The 22,921-nt window shown below is 44.6% G+C and overlaps 1 protein-coding gene across 1 annotated transcript; it reads right to left on the reverse strand.

Annotated features, from left to right (window-relative positions):
* Positions 1-1,753: 1,753 nt before the first annotated feature.
* Positions 1,754-16,565, reverse strand: ZFP3 (ZFP3 zinc finger protein). The gene is made up of 2 exons (XM_081217984.1): positions 16,214-16,565; positions 1,754-7,061 (listed from the first exon to the last, which is right to left on the reverse strand). The coding sequence occupies exon 2, from the start codon at positions 7,051-7,053 to the stop codon at positions 5,542-5,544; it is 1,512 nt and encodes a 503-aa protein (XP_081074110.1). The 5' UTR covers positions 7,054-7,061; positions 16,214-16,565; the 3' UTR covers positions 1,754-5,541.
* Positions 16,566-22,921: the final 6,356 nt, after the last annotated feature.

The raw sequence follows: 22,921 nt of genomic DNA on the forward strand, positions 1-22,921 counted from the left end.
CAACCCAGCTCAGAGAATGCCGACATAACCAGCAGATCAGGGGCACAGAAGCATTTTTCTCCTTTCTAGATGATGTTTTGGGTAATCTGCCCACTCCAATGCATAATCACCCTTCTTAGCAAAAGGCCTCAAATGATCAACTCTGCTGGCCACCCTGCGCTCATTCCCTCCACATCTGTAGTCTTAGTTCCTCCAGCAGCCTCAGAGGACAGTGCTTTCTTCCTTCTTTCTGAAGCCAAACCTGCCTTCTGTACCTTGAGTATGTCCTTTCCCACTGCCACTAAATTAAATTTTAATAATTAGTTATTAGATAAGTATCTTAATAGGCCTGGTTGGAAGTTCGAAAGAACCTGGGCCGCGGCAAGGACTCCATGAACATCTGGGAACGGCGGAATAGATCCCTCCCTGGGATGTGAAACGTCCTCACAAACGACAAATCACGGCGGCCTGAGGGACGCCAGCCCAGGTCCCGTCCGGCGGGCGCCCCAGGACTTGACTTCGGAGTCAGCAGCGCGCAGTGGCCCACTCTCGGGGCCCTCCCGCCTCAGCCTCCGGCCCCCATCAGTCACTAGCAAAAAGGCACCCCGGGCCTCGACTAATCACGCCGCGCACCGCCCCGGCCCGCCCCCGCCCGCCAGGTGGCGCACGGATGAGGGTCCCCAGGCTTCCGAGAGCGGCCCCAGCCTCAGGGCTCGGTGAGGCTCCTATCAATACCTCTTGGTCCCGGAGGCAGTGTCGGCCAGGCGCGTTCGATGACTTGGAGGTTCGTCGGTGTCGGTGCCGGCAAAGTTGGGTCCACCGATGAAAACACTGTCTGCAAAGCGTAGTACAAATAAATAAAACATCAGCATTCTCGTCGGCGGCACCGCAGGAGAGATGCGAGTCGCGGCCGAGCCCCAGTGCGAGGCCCGGGCTGGAGACAAGGACGTGGCAGGGACGGCCAGCGGGTGCAGAGGGGTGACCTCGCGTCCTGGGGCTCGAGGAGGGGGCCGCGCCTGCCTCGTCGGCCGCCGCTCCCGCCTCGTCGGCCGCCGCTCCCCAGCTCTCAGGGAGGAGGCGGGCTTTCTGCTCCGTGGGAGAACCGAAGCCTTCTCGCCTACTCCCCCCTCCGCAGCGCTGACCTCTACTGCGTAGCTCAAGTCCCCACCAGCCTCGTAGAGCTTAGCCCCCGCGCCTCGCACAGGTCCCAACGCGTCGTAGGGGCTCAGCAGGTGGTTGATGAATGTGCAGGGGCCCCGTTATTGAGGCTTCTTGCCTCAGGTTATCACCAGAATCACCACGCCCCGTTTCCCACTGGATTTTACTGAGGCTCCAACTCCCGTTCACTTTCAGGGGTTCACCCAGGCGGATAGTCTTGGCATGGCTTCATCCCCAAAGCTGAGGGATGTGATGAGGGAGAGGTTATTGCGGGTTACTTGGTAATTTGTTTTACAGGTAAAAGTTTGATTTCAGGACCGTGTAAAGGACTACAGGGGTCCAAAGATGAGTTTCAGATGGTCCATGAATTCCCTGAATTTGCATGCACATTTTTCTAGGTAGAGCTTTCCTGAGTCTCAAAGACCCTGTACCTAACAACCTAAGGAAACTGCCTCAGACCAGGAGTCACTCAGGAGAACATGTCAAAACAAAACAATAATAAATACCAGCACAGAAATCTCAGTAACATATTTTTTTAATCCAGAATATCTTTTTTTATTTCCCCCTGCACTGCAAGGCTTGTGGGAACTTAGTTCCCTGACCAGGGATCGGGCCCTCAGCAGTGAAAGCACGGTGTCCTAACCACTGAATCACCAAGAAATTCCAGGTCCAGAATACCTCACATTAAGTTGATATCATGAAAAACTAACTGTACCTATCTAGATAAACAAAGTAGGTAACATTTGCCCTGTCATGAAAGATAAAAGACCTCACCAAGCAAAACAGATCAAGGACCGAGTAAACAGGACTTCCCTGGTAGTGCAGTGGTTAAGAATCCGCCTGCCAATGCAGGGGACACGGGTTCGAGCCCTGGTTCGGGAAGATCCCACATGCCGTGGAGCAAGTAAGCCTGTGTGCCACAACTACTGAGGCTGCATGCCACAACTACTGAAGCCCGCGAGCCTAGAGCCCGTGCTCCGCAACGAGAAGCCACGCAATGAAGCCTACGCATCGCAACGAACAGTAGCCCCTGCTCACAGCAACTATCACGCAGCAATGAGAACCCAACACAGCCAAAAATAACTAATTTAAATGAATAAATAAATAAAAGGACAGAGTGAACAGCTTACATAAAATCGGAAGCTACCAGAGCACACGTTGGGGTATCAAGGTGAAATTTATAGGATGGCAGGAAAATGGCATACAAAGTCATATTAAGACCATAATGAAACAATGTACTTTGGAATGTACTTAGAAAGGCATCAAATCAGTAAAATTGTAAAGAAATACTTTATTTACATGAAGTGTTAATATACCAATAAAACTGTTTAATTAGGGAAGGATGAAAATGTACATGGTTAGGTCTGCAAAACTTCTGAAGGGTATTTCTGGGTATTTTGGTAGGTTTTTGAGATTGTGAGGCCTGTTATTTTTAATGGGTCTAAAATTAAGAAAATTCACAACTTTTCTTTCCTTGATAGAATTCTACTTGTACTAGATTATGACTACCAGTCAATTATATTATGGTCAGATTTTGGCTCCCAAGAAAATTGAGGGGGAGGGGGCAAACAAGGAAAAGAGAAATATTTCTGAGCTAGCTGGGTGTAAGGTGGATAAGGGCAGGTAGTGAGGTTACAGGATGTGTGCATAGTGTATATAACAAGGTGGAAGTAATTTCATTCACCAGAATTTCTCTTGGGAAAGCACTAATATATGTTGGAAAATTCTTATTAGAATGAGAGGTGAGAACTTCCTCCCTTAATATGATCAGGCACAACAAAAATTGGTCACTAAATTGCCTTCTAATGTTCCAATGAGTGGTCTGTTATTGAAGGGCCTATAAAGGAGCTGAGGTGACAGCCCTGAGAGGGGAGGACAGAGAAAAATCTTCAGTGGCAGTTTGGCAAAGAAGGGACTGCTGAGAACGAGATGTCTAGTAGGATACGAACCCGCTTCTCCACCTCTTACACACAAGAATCTTGAGTCCGTATTACTCATGGATATGTTTCTGTGAGGGGATCCTTTCTGGGGAGCTTGAAGAGGTGCTGAGTTCTATATTAAGGGCTGGCAAAGGGTGAATGTGCAAATAAAATATTCAAACACAGGAATAAGAAGTTAAGGGAATAAGTAACATCCAGGTTTCACGTGAGAAAGATATATTTGGGTATAATTCAATTTGAGCTTGAGTGATGAAAAAAGGAATGAGAGCACACTGCACTTGTACACCCTATGGAAAGAGATGAGTTAAAGAACTTCTGCTAACATCTAACTACTAGAGACAGAGGTACCTGGAAGGATGTGGAAACTGTGTAATCAGCTGTTTTCTGTTTGTTTTGATATGGACTTTTTTTTTGTCTTTACTGTATTTGTTACAATATTGCTTCTGCTTTATGTTTTGGTTTTTTGGCCTTGATGCATGTGGGATCTTAGCTCCCCGACCAGGGATCGAACCCACACCCCTGCATTGGAAGGCAAAGTCTTAACCACTGGACTGCCAGGGAAGTCCCCATCAACTGTTTTACTTGTACAGCCCTTTTCTCAAGCCAAGGGCATGAGCCCGGGGGTGGGGGCACATATTGGGGTACAGAATAAACCCACTTGATGGGTTTTGGCTATGACCAATTGCTTCCAAGGACATGATTTAATTCCATTATATTCAAATTCATGTAGTAATAATGAATAGAAAATGTACAAAGGATTTTGAATAAGGCAGTAATGCATGCACCTATTCACAGTACAACACAGTGCTTAGGAGCACAGCTCAGGGCTGGAGTCTTGGCTCTAGCACTTACCAGCTGTGTGATCATGGGCAAGTTACTTGACATCTCCCCTGCCCCTCACCTTTCAAATTGGGGTAAGAGTACCCACATCACTGATGGTTGTGCAACTCTGTAAATTAACTAAAAAGCATTCAACTGAACACTTAAACAGGTGAATTTTATGGTATATAAATTATACCTCAATAAAGCTGTTTTGTTTTTAAAAAAAGAGTACCCACATCATAGGGAGGCTGTGAAAATAAAAATGTAAACTGTCTAGCACTGTGCCTGGCACATAGTAAAAATTCAATAAATACTAGTGATTAGTATTAGTGTAATAAAGAGATTAAAGAATAAAACACTGAAGATATATAGTTAAATTTTTAAAAAAGAAAAAATTATTGGGCCAGTTGAAACTTGAGATCATTTAGTTCAACTCCCCTCATTTTACAGATGAGGAAATTAGGGATCAGCAGGTGAAGTGCTGTATTCAAGGTCTAGTTCTAAGACCAGACCCCAAGCAAGCTGGATCCCCATTAGTGCAATTCCCACTACCATTCACTGCCTCAGAAACATTGACACATGAAAAATTGAGGATGTGTTTCCTTGAAGAAAAAAAAAAACACATAAGAGAACACAGAAAACTCATGTAGAGATGCTGAAGAGAGAGAATTCCAAAGCCAGTGGGGCCCAGGTCATGAGAGCTTAAGTGCTTTGGCAAGGCAGGGTCCTGGTCAGTCAGGTGAACCAGCTCACCACTGTGGCCAGGTGCCTAGTGACAATGAAGCTGCAGTCCTCTTTGTTATTTCCTGACACAGGATCTGTCAGCAGCAGCACAAGCTGGGACCCAAAGTGAATGCAGCAGAGTTCTTGGGAGCACTCAGTCTGAGCGGCCCTGAAATGGGAAAGAGCTGCAAAAGAGCTGCTTCTGCCCATGCTGAGTAGTCTGGCCTCACTTGTTTATTCCCTGGCCTTGCTAATCAGCCCCTCTGGATTCTGAGGGCCTTCACTTAAAATCCTATAAATTGCTTGTCAGTTTCCTCCATCATGGCACCCTCTCAGATGACTAAGGAAGCCTAGCAGGAGATGGGAAATGACCCAAGCTTCCCGCTTCATTAATGCTGCCATCTTCCAAGGGAACCTGATAGCAAGTTTGGAAGATTTTGAAGCTAATAAAAGCTTACTGAATTCCAATGCTAAACAGTGGGAAAGAGAAAGGTGTGTCTTCTAGGCCATGACTTTTTAACATTTCAGGGGATAATATTCAAGGGGTCAACTCTGTCATTCCTAGGAAGTGGTGGAATCATGTTCCTCCATTTTTCCTGAACAGTAACAATTTGGGCTAGATGGCCAGTAAAGACCCCTAATGTTATGTGATCCACTAGTGGGGAGGGAGGAAGGAAAGGAAAAAGGGATAGTGGAGAATTAAGGCCTGAAACAGCTTTTGTGATTTAACTCAGTACACTGAAACTTCTCAATGAATAGTTCATAAAAGTGCCTCATCATTTTTGACCAACTGTTTAAATAAAAATCAGTAAAAGGACAGAGGAGGTTCTGTCCATTCATTCGATCTGAGAACTTGGGGTACAGACTGAGAACAGTAAGTCTGACTTCAGCTTTTCCACAGGCTTTCATGCTTTGCAGATCATTCCATACAGTGAACACTTTGATGTCGGAGGAGGTGAGAACTCCGACTAAAGGTCTTCTGACATTCTTGGCACTCATAAGGCTTCTCTCCAGTGTGAATTCTCTGATGTATGATAAGTTGGGAATGCTGGCTGAATGTTTTCTCACACTCATTACATTCATAAGGTTTCTCTCCAATGTGAATTTTCTGGTGGAGAAGCAGCTCAGAGTTATCCCAAAAGGTTCTGGCACATTCATTACACTGATGAGGTTTCTCTCCAGTATGAATTCTCTGGTGGACAATAAGGTGAGAGGTCCGCCTAAAAGCCTTTCCACACTCAAAGCATTCATAGGGTTTCTCTCCAGTGTGAATTCTCTCATGTCTAAGAAGTTCTGAGTTTCCCCTAAAGGCCTTCCCGCATTCCTTACATACGTAGGGCTTCTCACCAGTATGAATTCTAATATGTCTAATAATCTCTGAGTTCTGGCCAAAAGTTTTCCCACATTCATTACATTCATACGGTTTGTCTCCTGTATGAATTCTTTGATGCCGGATGAGCTCAGAACTCTGACCGAAGCCTTTCCCACATTCATTACACAGATAGGGTTTTTCTCCAGTATGAATTTTCTGGTGTCTAATGAGGCCTGAGCTATGCTTGAAGGCTTTGCCACACTCATTGCATTCATGATATCTTTCTTCAGTATGAATTCTCTGATGCTGAATAAGCTGTGAGCTAACCCTAAAGGTCTTCCCACATTCATTACATTCATATGGTTTCTCCCCAGTGTGGATTCTCTGATGTAGAATAAGGGCTGAATTCTGACTGAAAGCTTTACCACATTCTTCACATTTATAAGGTCTCTCTCCAGTGTGAATCCTGTGATGGTGGATGAGATGTGAACTCTGAATGAAGGCCTTTCCACATTCATTACAAGCAAAGGGCTTCTCTCCAGCATGAATTCTCAGGTGCCTTCGAAGGCTTGAGTTAGTTCCAAATGTTTTTCCACATTCTTTGCATCCAAAGGGTTTCTCTCCACTATGAACTCTCATATGCTGAATAAGATGTGAGTTTTGATTAAAGGCTTTCCCACATTCTTTACATGTATGAGGCTTTTCTCCCAGAGAATTTCTATGTGTTTTATTAGGTCCTAAATTCTCTATGAAGTTTTGGCCAGAAGCAGCAAATGTGCTAACTGCCTCTGCTGTAGTATCTCCCTGGTATGTGATCAGGTTTGAGCTAGGATTGTAGGCTCGCTCACTTTCATTATTCTCATGGTCTTTCTCACTTGAGGGTGATTTCTTAAAGATAATCAACCCTGATGCAAAGTCTCTCTCCTCAGGGGACACCTGCTCCAGAATCTCTTCTGTGGACTCTCTGGAATGTTCCTCCAATATGTCTTCTTCACATGCTGCTCCAAACTTGTGACCCTGATAAACCACCTTTGGAAGTTTTTCTAATATTGCCCCATGTGGTTCAGATTCTTCAGAAATTTCTTCCTTGGGAATTACCTCCTTGTTCTCAGTCCCCATCTCACAATCTGAAATGAGAGAGGGTAAGTCTGTGAAGTGGCTGTATCACAGCTAAATGAAGCCAATACTAGGGAGTATGGAGCTTGACATGATTCTGACAGCACCCAAAAGCACTCTCTGTATCTGGTGAGATTACAGGACGCTGTTGAAGAGAAGAGAAAGATTTAGGATTATAGTGGACATGCTACACAAAGAGCAGACGCTGACTGAAAAGAGTGAGGGAAATTATCAGAGGAAGAGATTTAAGGAGAGAATAGGAAATGGATGGTAAGAAGATGCAGATAAAAGTTCCATAATATTAACAGTGAATTGAGGCAGAACCTGAGGTTGGTAATAAAAACATTTAAGGAAAATTGTGGCCATATTCATAGATGGTATATGGAAAAGGTTGGGAAAGGGACAAAAATGACTAATATAACCTTTGGGTTTATAGAGGAAGAAACCAGAAATGAGTAGCAAGAACTATCTTTAGCCCAGTTCTGTGGCACTCACCAGCTCTAGAGAATAGGGGATTGTATACGTTGTAGGGGTTACCTATTCAAAAGGTTAATGTGACTCAGCTATAACAGGGACAGAAGGAACCACCCTTGGCTCCCGTACATTTGGATAAAGTATGGTTCTAGCTTAATTTTCTCCAGATGGTTACTAAATTGTATCAATACCTAATTTTCCTTACTAATTTGAAATGCCTCCTATACCATAGTCTAAAATTCCATATATATCTGGGTCAATTTCCAGGCTCCATTCAGTTCTATTGATCTATTCCCTCTCTAACACCAAACTGTTCAACCTACTGTAGCTTTAAATTTTTTAATACGTTAGAGAAAGTGCTCTCTCATTAGCCTTCTTTTTCAAATATTCCTGTCTATTCTATTTCTCCAAATAAATTTTAGTATAATTTTGTAAAATTTCCAAACTTACCCTGATGTTTTTATATCCATCACGTTTCTGTATGTCTTCTCTTCTAGTGAGTTTTTCTTATATTTTCTAACTGGTTGTTATTATATATATGTGTGTGTGTGTGTGTATACACATATATATACATACATATAGCAATGTTGTTGATTTTTACTTACTAATATTGTAATTGGTCCCTTTATGTAATTTTCTTAGCACTTTTTTTTTTAGTTTTTGAAAATTTTATTTTATTTATTTTTGGCTGTACTGGGACTTCATTGCTGTGCATGGGCTTTCTCTAGTTGTGGCGAGCGGGGGCTACTCTTCGCTGCGGTGCATGGGCTTCTCATTGCAGTGGCTTCTCTTGTTGCAGAGCATGAGCTCTAGGTGTGCAGGCTTCAGTAGTTGTGGCACAGGGGCTCAGTAGTTGTGGCTCGCAGGCTCTAGAGCACAGGCTCAGTAGTTGTGGCGCACGGCTTAGTTGCTCCGCGGCATGTGGGATCTTCCCGGACCAGGGCTCAAACCCATGTCCCCTGCATTGGCAGGCGGATTCTTAACCACTGCGCCACCAAGGAAGCCCCTCTTAGCACTTTTATAAATTTTAAAGCCTATACTTTTTTAAAACTTCTAAAAGGCTGTGTCAAGGATTTTTAGTTGTCTATCCCAATCTCCACTCTTCCCCACCTCATCTGCAACAGAATAATGAATTTATTTTTGTAGCAATGAGGCTGCCTAAAGAAATATATTCTCAGCCTTCTTTGCAGCTAGATTTGGCTATGTAACCAGTTTCTGGTCAATGAGACAGTAAAATGCAAATGACAGCACGAGGGACTTCTGGGATATCTCCTTAAAAGTAAGGGGATACATTTCTTCACCCTCTTCTTCTATGCTGTGCCTGGGGCATGACGTGATAGCTGAAGTGCCATCCTGGACCATGAGTTCACCAGCATACCCTACAGTGGGACAAGAACAGGAAGGCACCTGGGTCCCTGATGACACTGTGGAGCTGCCATACTTACCCTGGAATGCCTGCCTCTGGACTTCTTTTATCTAATAGAGAAACAAGCTTTTTCCTTGCTTAAGCTATTATGGTTTTTTAATTTATGAAGCCAAACTTGCTCCTAATTGGTACAATGGCCCCAGGGATTTAGCTGTCCCCTCACAGAAGATCCAAATGCTGGGGAAATGAGCCCAGCTTCTGTTCAGGTATTAAGCAACTGGGAGCTAATATTGAAGAGGAGAGGCCCTTTGCCTAGAGCAGTGCATCTGTGCACCACAGCAAATCTGAGCAACACAATCCTCCCATCAATAAAAGTGTTAATTGCAGAAGGTGATTCTCAAGGGGGAATGGGGCAGCTATGGGACTTCATCCTTATATTGCAGAGTCATGGAATGGTTTTTAAGCCAAGGAATGACACAGTTCATGGTCAGATTAGCATTTCAGGTAGATGCACACAAGTGGCCATTTAGTGGCTGAACCAGAAAGCAGCAGACCAGGACATAAAGGAGATCAGTTAGAAGTCTGATGCAGTCATCAAGGCAAAGGGTTATGAGATCTAACTAGGGTAATAGTGGTAGTGTGAATGAAGAGGAAACAGACTAGAGAAGTGCTTGAGAGGATAAATTCTCTAAGACTTGGGGTATGATTGGATATAGGTGTAAGGAAAGTATAATTAGATGGATAGTGATGCCACCAAGGTTGGGAATATTGAGGAGCAGCTAGGTTAGGGGGAAAGATGATAAATGAGCTGTGTTTTGGACAAGATGAGTTTCAACACATCCATACAGAACTACCAAGGAATCAGTCAAAATATATTGGTCTAAAGCTTAGAGCAGTCAGGACTAGAGATACAGACTTGAGAGTACTCAGCACAGACAATGAGTATAGTTGTGATAATTGTCAGATACTGAAGACAGAAACCTAGAAAGCCAAGGCCAACATTGAAGAGTACTCCAGTTAACTTCCATGTTCCCCTCCAGATCTTTCAACTTTTCTTCACCCTGTTCTCTGCCCCAGAAGGTAACCTATATAGCACTCATCAAGAGGCCCTCTGGCTTCCAGTTGTGTTCCACCAATGGGGAGCCCTAGCAGGAGGCTGGAAGGAGGGAGGAGAGTGAGGTCAGAGTATTTATCCTCTTGGTTCCTTCCTATGAGATCACCTTGGGTTCATGGTGTCCCTCAATTGAAGCTCATTACTCCTCTCAAGGAATCATCCTACCCAGTTGTCTCTGTGGGCTCCAGGCCCTCCCCTACCTCTTGCCTCTTCTGGCCTAGGGCTGGTGACTACTCTGCTATTGCCAATCCCAGCTTCCTCAGTACCCTGCCTACACCTACATCTTTTATATTTTCTTTGCAAATAAACCCTACTCAAATTATCCTAATTTGAGCGAAGTACCTGTTTCCTGTTAGGACCCTAATGATAAAGGGGTAGGTAGAGGAAGAGAAGCCTGCCAAGAAGAGAAGGAATGGTTAGTGAAGTAGGAGAAGAACCAGAAAAAGTGTCATATAAGTCACCAAGGCAATGGCAGAGGGAATTACAAAGTGTCACACACAGTTGATAGATCCAGTAGGATAAGAACTGGAAAACGTCTGCTGGGACAATTAGGTGGTCACAGATGACATGTGAAAACAGAGTCAATGGAATGACAGAAGCAGAAGCCAGGTGGCAGTGGACTGATTAATTAATTTGTTGCTTCTTTCAAAAAATTTGGGTGATGCCTCAAAGAAATGGCAAGCCAAATGATCAACGTTATTACTGTAATTATCATTAATAAACCAACTTATTTTAAAAAAAATTTGGGTGAAAGGAGAGGACCAAGATGAGCAGTTAGTGTAAAAGGTCAAAGAAAGTCAAAGAAGGATTTTCTCTGATGGTAGAGATTTGAACATGCTTATATTAGAAAGGACGGTGCCAGCAGAGAGAAAGGTTAAGAGGGAAGAAAAGATGAGATTACTGAAGAAATGAAGATCCTGAAAGGCAGGAGAGACTGGGGTCAAGTGGTGAGGGAAGGGGAAAGGGGTGATTTTGGGGTGCCCTTTGTACTGACCCTTTTCTCTGCCCAGCCTCCAGTCATCCACAGGATCATACCCTGGGGCCTCCCTAGTCACTCAGGGGTGCAGCCCTGGTAAGCCCTCTTTCCTGACACCTGGAAGGAACCTGATCTCCTACTGAAATCCTGAAGTGTTGGAAGCTCTTTGTGCTACCCCTAAAAATGAACTGGAATATTCTTCAACTTTCCTCCACTCAGCGCCTTCTCTAATTTTCCCCTGGAATAAGGGCAGGCACCCAAAAACTGGATTTCTCCTTTTCACTGAAATTTTTGAAAATTATAGATAATGTGTACCTATGTAACTGTGAGAATCTATTGTAGAGAATTTAGCTATCTTCATCCATGGTACTACTTGAGTTAGAAAGCACTGTCTTATATATATATATATATATATATATATATATATATTTTTTTTTTTTTTTTGCGGTACGCGGGCCCCTCACTGTTGTGGCCTCTCCCGCTGTGGAGCACAGGCTCCGGACGCACAGGCTCAGCGGCCGTGGCTCACAGGCCCAGCCGCTCCGCGGCACGTGGGATCCTCCCGGACCGGGGCACGAACCCATGTCCCCTGCATCGGCAGGCGGACTCTCAACCACTGCGCCACCAGGGAAGCCCAGAAAGCACTGTCTTAAATAAATTTCTCTCTAATGCTCAGCCAAGAACAAGTTCCACAAGCTGGCATTTCAGTCCCTATCTACTTCTGACCCCCTCGCTGGCCTTTCCTTTTCACCAGCATCTCTCCTGTAGTTACTTCTTTTCCAGCATCAAGCTCCATACAAAGTCAGCATTCATAAAACCCACATCTGTCCCACACCATATGGAAAATCACGTGTCCACAGTAAAACAAGATGCAAGACACAGAAGTTAGGTATGTGTATCTATCCCCAACTTCAACACCTGGTTCAAAATGCTAGTCCAGAAAGTCTTCCCCAACTAAAATTTGCCCCCTCTGACTATTCTTTTACTTTGCATTCCACCAGTGACACGACATTAATGCCATTTGTTAAATATTGTTTTGTTTAATAGACACCTTCTCATATACAAATCAATGCCATCCTCCTTTTTCTTTTCTTTGGATGCACTGTGCGGCATGCAGGATCTTAGTTCCCTGACCAGAGATCAAACCCATGCCCCCTGCAGTGGAAGCGCAGAGTTCTAACCACTGGACCGCCAGGGAAGTCCCAAAGTCATTCTCCTTTTGGTTGATTTTCCAGAGGCACAGATACACATTAGACCTCGTCCTCATATGGAAACACTCTATTACTCATAGCATAAATTTAAACTTCCAAACATAATTTCCTAAGTTTGTCACTTCTTCACTTTTCTAAATTTGAAATTAGTTGTTTCTGGAGAGAGATAAGATGGATGTGCCATCTTAGGAGTAGGATGACCACTCTTGGTCCTCCATCTGGGGGATGACAAGCATCTACTGTGTCTCCATAGTTCAGAATAGGGTCTTCAACTCTGCAGATCTGGAATTTTTTTTTTCAATGCACTCAGAAATCCTCATTCACAAAATACTGATGCATAAACCAAATATCCGCCTATTAATTAACCATGAGAAATAAAACTTCAAAAGGACCATACTGACTACATGAGAAGCCACATAAAACCCTAAAAATTGTTTAGTTGGCTTACAATCATAGCAGGAAGTTTTTTTTTTTTTAATGAACGATACTTAAATAATGATTCTTGGCCTGGAATTAGGTTAGATGCAGAAAAGTCAACTGGAAAATCTCTAAAAATACTAACTTCCAGGTCCCACATCAGACCTCTCAGAGTCGGAATCTCCAGGAGTAGGCAAAGGAATGTGTATTTTTAACAAGTGCCCAGGTGATTCTGATGCCCTATCAGATTTGGAAACCATTGTGTTAGACAGTCTGAGTGACTGGAGTTATCTAACTCTCAGTCTGGTGCATCCATCTCTATCAAGGTCTGGTCCACCAAGCAGATCAACACATATGCAAAGCAGCAGGATTACGGATAACACTGCCAGTTCTTGCTCTACATTCTTTTTTCCTGCCCTCCAACTTGACCCCTCCCCAACCCCTACCCTAAACTTCTGGGAGCAGACAGGGAATATAATACAACTGACTAGGTCACATTTCCATTATGCTTATCAGACTGACCCTAGTTACTGTGACTGGACCTGAGTTTGCCCAAACTGCCTAAATCAGAGTTTACAGCAATCTCTTGGGATAGCAATATCACTTAATCCTCTAAACTTATCTGCCAAAAACATATTGTGATTTTTAATAAAAAATCATTAAATAATCTATCAGCTGACAGCCTGATTAGGTCTTTTTAAAATGTTGTTAAAAGCAAAGATTGGAAAAAAAAAAAAAAGGAAAGATTGGGACTTGAGTTATAAAAGGTCCAAGAATCATTTACTTCCTCAGTAAATTGTCCCCCTGTGTGGCACTCCAGAGGTTTTTCCACCCCAGAGTGATATGCCATAGTAAAATTAAGGAGGGCATGGGTGAGAGGTATGTCTTTCTTTTGTAAAGGAGGAAAAGAGAAATTGTGAAAAAGGAGGTGGAAAAGAGAAATCTATAGGCCACAGGTCCACTCTCAAGCACACTGGTGGTAGGCGAGGGTACAAACTGAAGTCAAGGATCTAGGGACTGATTTCCATTCAACAATCCATGCACTTACAGATGTTATAGGAAATGTTTGTGGACTCCCTCCATATATGTCATTTGAAGACTACTGCACTTAACAGCATTCTGGGCAGAGCATGGGGTGAGCAAAGCCTCAGAGACTAGGAAGTACAGGAGGAATAAGAAAAGGAACAGAAAGAACATTCTGACCTCAATGTAGCATGTGCAGAGTTGGGGTAAAGAAGGAGAGAAGTGAGGATGCACTAACCTTCTAGGGAGTAATGAAAGCTCTTACTATGTGCCAAGCAACATACACATATTCTCTTGTTACACCCTTACAGCCTCTTGCTGAGACAAGTATGCTGGAGGCATCAGTGTAGAGAGGAGCGAAATCAGCCAATCGGCGTGCTTTCCTGACTTTCTCCAGCAACACTTTTGACAGCCCCAGAGCAGGCTGGGAATCTGGGGACACGTGTGGTGGAAGAATGAGAAAGTGAGGGACTTGAGGATATTAGCCAGGACACAGTTGAGATGACCAAGTGAGACAGGGAGACAAATGAAGTGGGGGAAGGAGGAAAGAGTGGAGGTTACAGACAGGGTGAAGGATGTGGTGAGCACATGGATCCAAGGGCAGGAATCCTGCCAATTGGCATGAGGTTTAATTTTGAAATGTCAAAATTTATAACATACCAAAAGTAATATCCTTTGCAACTATTCAAATTCATGATGGAAAAATGATGAAACATTTTGGATGTCAACTTACAAACATGTAAGGGGATACACAAAGCTTTTCAAATTATTTTATGGGATATTTGAGCAAAAAAGTTTGCAGTGGCCTCGCACTCTTTGGAGGAGATCCGACCTCACCCAAGAGCTCCAGGAGTTAGCTCCAAGTGAGTTAACCCAGTTAATACAATACCATTCCCCTTGCCAGTGACTGTTCAGAACAGAGGAATGTTTCAGGAATGGACAAATGCCTTCATCTGGGTCAATGATACTCTGAGGAAGTTTGCTGGAAACTTCTGGGAATAGTTTCCTGCCGTCCTGAGAGAACCACAGAAGAGACTTCTACATATTGTTGCCTGGAACGGCTGCTGCCATTTCACTACCAGCTGTGGATGAAGGCAGGACGAGCTGAGAAAATTGAGGGGAAATGGAGCCAGCAGGGCCACTAGATTCAGTCATTCCTGAAACCACTTTACCTGTTGACTTCCAATTATGAGAGCTTATACACTTGTATTTTTTAGGCCAGCTTGAATTGTATCCTGTGAGTTATAGACAAAAGCATCTTAATTCATAAAAATACTTTCCCTTAACTTCTGAAAGGTCAGATCCTACTGAATACTCAGTATCCAGTACAAGGATCACCTCCTCCCCAAAGTCTTCACTTACACCTGCAGGAAGGAGGTTATCTCTTGGTCCTCTGAATCAGCATTTCACTCACCTCTTTCTTTGTACTACAGTTATCATGTCGCTTCCTGTTCACTGCTCTCCAATGGCTACAGAATAAAAACTTCTTAACATGGCTCATCATGCCTTCCTGGTCAGGCCCCTATCTCCCTTCCCATCTCCTGTCCCATGCTCTCCAATGACAGGTGGGAGCTGCAGTCATGCTCAGGGTGCTGCAGTTCAAACACTTCTTATTCTTTAAAGCTTCTCTGCCTTTGAGAACAGGTTATTCCCACTTCCTGGAAGACTACTGCCCACTTTTTACACTTAACAAACACCTACAAGACTCAGCTCAGACACAGAGAGTCCCTTCTGTCTTCTTCTCTGTCCCTAAGACTCCTTCACCTTGTTGCAGCTACCTCATTGTACTGTTTACTCTATTTTCATCTCTGCTTCCTTCTTCAGACCATGAACAAGGATGATGTTCTATTCATCTTGATATTCCCAGCGCCAAGCACATTTCGGGTACCTGCTAAATATATGTTAAATGAATTTGTGTAAATATCTTATTTACATAACTAATCTGTGACACCTTGAGGACTAACTGGATATTTCATTCATTTTGTATCTAAAGGGCCTAGATCGGTGTCTGACACATAGCTGACGTCAATAACTATTTGTAAAAATAAGTTCCTTCTGCCGATCTGGATGACACTTAATTTAAAGCACTGTTATCCTCTTTTCCTCTGTCCTCCTGGTTCCCACAATCAAGAAGCCTCTATTAACTCTGCACGGAAACCTGTCTCCTTTCCGTAACTAACCCTCTTAAACCAATATCCGGCCCTGGGCACAGTCTGTCAGGAGGCCTGAAGTTTATGACACTGCCCGCCATTTCGTCCCCGCAGTTTACTTGGGGATGGAATGTCAGAGGAAACCATAGCTCCCATCATCCCCCACGTAAGGACCGCGGAAGGGGGTGTCCCTGCTGCTCCCGTGCTCGCGGCTGACAGGCAGGGAACCAGGACGGAGAAGGGCCCTGGCCGCGTCCAGGGTATGTGCCGGTGGGGACCCGGTGCGGGGGTGGGGAGACCATAAAGTCCAAGGTCACAGAGCGAACCCGGATCAGGCACGGGCCTAAACGTCGGGTTTAAGCGGGGCTCGGGGGCCAGGGGTTCGGGAGCGCAGCACCCTCCTCCCCCCGCCGGGAAAGAATGAGGTCTCACCTCAGGCAGCTACCGCCCCACACGCGCTCCTCTCGGACTCCCCGCGCTGCTCCGCCCGCTGCCTCACAACCCGCAGCTGTTGTCTGGGTTTCACTGGCTACGGGCATCAGCCACTTCCGGTACCCGGGCGGCACTCCAGCCAATCAACGCGCGCCGCACTCCCAGGAGGAACAGGTGGTCGGCAGGCCGGGGTCTCCTCACCCTTTCCAGGCTTGCTTTGCGCCGGTTCTCGCGCTCACCCGAGCCCCATCTCGCCACTGCCTGCCACACCAGCTCTCTGAAGTGGCCCTGTGCGCCTGGCGATGCCCAGTTCAGCCCCAGGATCACTGACGAGCTAGGTCCTCCGAGTTTCCTAGAAAGGCTCCAGGGATGCACTTCCGCCCTGGGATCGGCCGCTCTGCGCGCTGCTGTCGCTCCCCAAGCATTGATCTGGACTTGAGAAATTGGAAGTTGGCTTCGCCTTCTCACCAGACAGAGATCACGCGACCCCCTTAACGCCCCCACCTGCATCCCTTATCCCGTCACTCCCTCCCTTGAACTACACGAGTCTGGTAAACACAGATCCCTACATCCTAGGAACAGGCCAGTCATCTGCTGGGGGCGAAGGGAGACCCGCTCTTGAAGTCAAGGAGGGCTTACTGGAGGGAGTGATGTTTGGGCTGAAATCTGAAGGTTGAGCGGGAATTACCCGGGTCAAGAGTGAAGGGGACAGCGGTTCCGGCAATGGGAACGGCATTCTCCCCTAGCCTCCTTATTTCTTGAACAGCTTGACCCTTCTCAACTCAGCACCTTTGTGCTTGTTACTTCCTCTGCTTCTTGTTATTCAGGTCTTACTTCAAAGGTAACTGCATAGGAGAAGCCTTCCATCCTATCTAATGTTGCCTCAAACTATGATACCCCTCCCAAATATCAGTTACAGGGAAGGACTATGATTGGCCTTGTTTAGGTCTGGTGCTCACCCCTGGACTAATCATTGTATTCAGGGGAGAGGGATAGTAGGTTTAGCCAAATCTGGGTCACTTGTCTGCCCCAATTGTGGGGGCAGGCTTCTGTGTTTGCCTCACCATAATCCTATGGAACAGGGAAGGGAGTGACTACTCACAGAAAGTGATATTATGTACGTATCTAGTACACAACCTATCAGAAAAAAAAAAAGAAAAAAGAAAGAAAAGGGAAAAGAAAGCTTTTGCTTGAGTTCATGGGATTAGGCCCTAGACTATAGGGTCCATCACTTTAGCCATTCTCACAACAATATCCTTAACTCCTTTGCCCTACTGTCTGCAACTGCATTGGAAGTTTGTTAACCCTGGATCAGTTGAAATGTCCGTTTCCCTTGCCCAGGCTGCTGACAGCTGTTGGGGAAAATCATACATTTCAGAGAAGAACCCCAAAATAAATGTATGGTCTCCACTTCCCAGAGGTCTTTCACTTCTGCCTAGAAATCATCTTCTGTTTCCCTAGTCAGCCTGTCTACCATTTTCATGATTGCTATTTCAACCTTCTTCATTCTGCTTGAACCTCTGTCCAAGCCATGACCCACCATCACAATCACTGCCACCTGCATTCATCCCAAGGAAAGGTGTCCATACTACGAGAGTATCCTGCCGCAGACCACGAACGGGAGACATTTTGTTCTACTGTCTTTATCTAGTACACCTACATTAACAGTCTTCTGTCTGAAGAACCTAGATCAGTAATTCTCAATCTTGGCTGCACATTGGAATCACCTGGGGAGCTTTTTTTTAAGTGTATGTTTTTATTAGTGAGCAGTATTCAATTATTTTAATGCACCACATTTTTTAATCTATTCACTTATTAATATTCAGGTGGTTTCTTGTTTATGGCTATTACAAAGTTGCTAAGAACATTCGTGTACACTTCTTTATATGCACAGATGCATAAGCTTTTATTTCTCTTGGATAGCTGCCTAGGAGTGGAATGGCTGTATCATATGGTAAGCACATATTTAACTCTTAAAGAATCCAGCAAACCATTTTCTAAAGTGGATGCACATTTTACATTTTCACCAGCAGTGTATGAGTCTTTTTCCTCCACATCCTCGCCAACACTTGATCTGATCAGTTCTTTTTTTCTTTTTCTTTTTAAATTGAGCATTACAATAGAGATCTAGTGGCCTCTTATAGTGGTTTTGCTTTGTGTTTCCTTACTGACTAATTCACCTGGGGATCTTTAAAAATATTAGTGTCTGGTGCCACCCACATAGATTCTGTTGAAAATGATCTGAGATATAGTCTGGGCTTTATTGTTTTGTTTATTTTCCAAGCAATTCCAATATGCAGCCAGCAAGGTTGAAAACCAATAGCTTAGGTCAGTGATTCAAAAAGTGTGGTGTCTGAATCAGCAGCATCTGGAATGATGGTTAGAAATGCAAATTCTCAGGCTCCACGCACAGATCTCCTGAATGAGAAACTCTGGAATTAGAGCTGAACAATCTGTGTTTTAACAAGCATTTCAGGAGTTCTAATGCACTGTAAAGTTTGGGTTTCACTGGTCCAGACATTAACAGTGCTTCATTTGATCACCCCCTGAACATGGGTTAAACAGGAAAAAGATAGGCTGTATCCTCCTGGATATTCCCCTGCCCACCATCTGCTTTATTACATTAGCCAACTTAGGGGTCATCTGGAGTAATGGGGACCTACCAAGGGAAGGAGGCCAAGACATATGGTCCACAAATACCATTCTCATGCCCAGTGTGTATGAGGATGTGTATGACTAGGTAGGGGCTGATGTTTCACTGTCTCCTGACAGGTTCAGGACTTCCATCGAATTGAGTCTTATTACAGGTAAGTATGAGAAGTTTTGCTCCTTTTGAAAAAAAGGGCAGGTAGGAACGCTGGCCACCCTCTTGAATTCACACAGAGACAGGTTCATGGAAAATAAAAGCCATGATGCTCTTGCTCGACCTTGTCCCTTCTATCTGTGGAAGATGTGTGAAGGAGGGCTGCCAGTACTGGCTACTCTCCTATCTTATACTTCAAAATCGTGTCATTTCTCAGATTAGTTTACAACTCTGATTTAGACCTAGTGCTGATCATAATTATATTTTCTACTGTCTATGGACCATATTCCAAACTACTACCAAACTATTAGTAACGGCACTCAGTGTCCCCTGAGATTTAAATAACATTGTGAATGTAAGTCATTGTTAGGATTCTGGAAGAAATGACCAAAAGCACCAACCCTGCAAACCTTCAGGTCTTTCAAAACCCTTCTCTCCCAGGTGAATAACCCTGGGCCAGGACACAAGGACACTGGCTTGGATACCTTTCTCTTCCTGTAAACTTCTCTCCTCTTCCCAACTCCCCACATCCACTTCTCTTATCACTATCACCTCTCTCCTTGATCCTGCCTTCCTTTCCTTTCAACTGCACCAACCTCATAGTACATCCTAGAGACCAAAGTCTCACTCAGCATGACACAAACGCGTCTAGCCTTATGTGACTTAACCATTTCCTACAAACGTACCTTTCCCCCCATATAAACAGAGCGTTCCTTGAGAGCCAGCACTGTGTTACATGTCCCAGAGAGGTGCTGGCCGTGCTGGGCCCATGTTTAGTAGAAACAGGCTGACCTGAAATATTCATCTCTCACCTCCACACACTAAAGCAACTGGCTGAAGCTGAGTCAAGGCTCAATTAAGTCTTCAGGGAATTCCCTGGCAGTCCAGCGGTTCAGACTCCACGCTTCCACTGCAGGAGGCACACTTAGTTCCCTGGTGGGGGAACTAAGATCCCGCAAGCTTTGTGGCGAGACAAAAAAAAAAAAAAAAAAAAAGTCTTCAGTGTTCCCCTTGCACCTCCAGCTATGAAGATGCAACGAAGTAAAACAAAAAGGCAACCTCCTTTCCTAGAGTTACCAATTACCCCAAGGAGCTCAGGGCAACCGATTCTGAGCCTGATCCAGCAAGGTCATGTTACCACTGAGCCAAGACAGCAGATTCTTCTTGGGCAAGTTCTAAACCTAAGAGGTGCCTCCAGGGGCCTTGTAAGGTCCACATCTCTCTCTCAGGTGAAACCATGCCCCTTTCACACAGGATAAAATGCAGCAATACCTGAAAACCTTACTCTCCCAGTAACTGCTCCATGGTTCAGTGCCAGGTGGAGAGGCAGAGAAGAGAAGGCTGCCCTGGCAGAGGGGTCGGTGCTGGGCTTTGAGGAAGGCAAGCCGGAGGTGGTGGGAGGGGATGCACTGGAAATAGACAACAGCAGAATGTACAAGGGAGCAAGTGATCAGAGGACAAACCAGGAGCCTCAGGGTACAAGGCTTCTCCTCCCCAGGGCTCTGGAGTCTTCACAAGGTCAGCAAAATAATGAGCCCACCTGCCACCAGGGCTAAGACATCACTGAGCCCTGACAGTGCCCCTGCCCACCGAGCCCCGAATCTGCCTTAGAGCCTGCTCATCACAACACTTCAGGAAACTGCTACTAAGCAGTCTGAATTCCCTTATGAGTAGAAATTATTTGCCATCCAGGCCAAGGCAGTCCTACATGAATATTTCTGAGGCTTTATTTTGAGAAACAACATGGGAGGAAAATCAAGTCCAAGTGTCTCCCACCATCACAGGGACATATAAGTTTCCAATGTGACTAGTGAACCTGAAGGAGGCCAGAATGACTCCTCACTCTGTCTTCATGGTGCTGTTTTCCCAGCTCAAGATACAACCCCTAAAAATCATGGATGATATTCGGAAAAGATGAAAACTCTAACTCGAAAAGATACATGCACCCCAACGTTCATAGCAACACTATCTGCAATAGCCAAGACATGGAAGCAACCTAAATGTCCATCAACAGATGAATGGATAAAGAAGATGTGGTGTATAAGAGACAGTGGAATACTACTCAGTCATAAAAAAGAATGAAATAATGCCACTTGCAGCAACATGGGTGGACCTCGAGATTATCATTCTAAGTGAAGTAAGCCAGACAGAGAAAGACAAATATCAGATGATATCACTTATATGTGGAATCTAAAAAATGGTATAAATGAACTTATTTACAAAACAGAAAGACTCACAGACACAAAAAACAACTTCTGGTTACCAAAGGGGGAAGATGGGGGGGAGGGATAAATTAGGAGTTTAGGATTCACAGATACATGCTGCTATATATAAAATAAACAAAAAGGACCTACTGTATAGCACAGGGAACTATATTTAATATCTTGTCATAACCTATAATGGAAAAGGATTTGAAAAAGAATATATATATATATCTGAATCACTTTGCTGTACACTGGAAACTAACACAACACTGTAAACCAACTATACTTCAATTTTAACAAAATCTTGGATGAACTATTCAGTCCTTCAGCAAGATCCCTTCTCTATGATGCAACCTTTCTCTCAGGCTAATGCGATCCATTTGCCATCTCCCACGCTCTGTTTATTTGCTCTTCATAGTGTATTTTCTCTTACATCACACACCTGCCCACAGTGCTGCCCTTGGGTCCACTGCCACTGAAATCCATAGCTGTGATGACACCTCAGGGTCCTTCTCAAGCAAAAGGATCCCTTTGTCTCTGAGGCTTAATTCTGCTGCCAACACCCACACATCTTCTCTCTAGATTTATCTTGGGCTTGTTGCCTTCCTCCCTCGTTCAAACTCTCTGCAGTAGTGAGTCATTCAAATGATCCTTAACCTCACTACATTAATGCCATCCATATATGATATCATGATGTACAGATCTTATTCAAGTGGGCAAAATACAAGCTTTGAGGCATGGTTTAAAAGAACAATAAATCCAAACCTTACAAATACCTTACACAGTTTACAAAGCCCTCTCATATAAACTAGCCATGATCAGGGTCTCTGGTAGCTTAGGCTATCTATGGCAACTGTAGAAAAGTCTTTCACAGGTGATGGTGACCCAAATGATTCAGCGACTTGTCCAGGTTTACTCAGGTCAGAAGAGGGGAGGGGGCTTCCCTGGTGGCGCAGTGGTTAAGAATCCACCTGCCAATGCAGGGGACACGGGTTTGAGCCCTGGTCCAGGAAGATCCCACATGCCGCAGAGCAACTAAGCCCGTGTGCCACAACTACTGAGCCTGTGCTCTAGAGCCCCTGAGCCACAACTACTGAGCCCGTGTGCCTAGAGCCCATGCTCCGCAACGAGCCCCTACTCCGCAACGAGCAGCCACCGCAATGAGAAGCCCGCGCGCTGCAACGAAGAGTAGCCCCTGCTGGCCGCGCAACTAGAGAAAGCCCACACACACTCAGCAACAAAGACCCAACGCAGCCAAAAATAAAATTAATTAATTAAATTTAAAAAAAGACAAGGGGAGACTAGATTAGCACCCACATCTTCAGACTCTCCCCACTCCAATCTGGCTGCCTTCCTAAAGTCCCACTGAATACACATCTACCTCCATCTCTTCATGGGGCTCTGTTTTGTCCAGGCCTGTTTTGCCACTATTTTGACCAAGAGTCAGCTGCAGAGAGGAAATTTCAAATGTGACATCCAGAAAAATCCACATCCGCCTTACATGTACATAAAGTATCTCAGATTTACTGGAATAAAATCCTGCATGATGAGGGTGTTTGGGTTACTTATCTGGCTTCCCTACTTCAAGACCCAGTGCCAAAAAATCACATCCACAAAGACTTCCCTGATTCCTCTCTTCTCATTTCAGTTGCTCCTCCACTGTCCTCCTGACCCCTGGCATTTGGGCTAATTTGACCTTTT

Source organism: Mesoplodon bidens, assembly GCF_964165515.1.
Source record: "Mesoplodon bidens genome assembly, chromosome: 19".
Taxonomy (NCBI): domain Eukaryota; kingdom Metazoa; phylum Chordata; class Mammalia; order Artiodactyla; family Ziphiidae; genus Mesoplodon; species Mesoplodon bidens.

Bases quoted from the DNA above. Each gene is read 5' to 3' on its own strand.
- ZFP3 (XM_081217984.1), bottom strand. From the start codon at position 7,053: ATGGGGACTGAGAACAAGGAGGTAATTCCCAAGGAAGAAATTTCTGAA.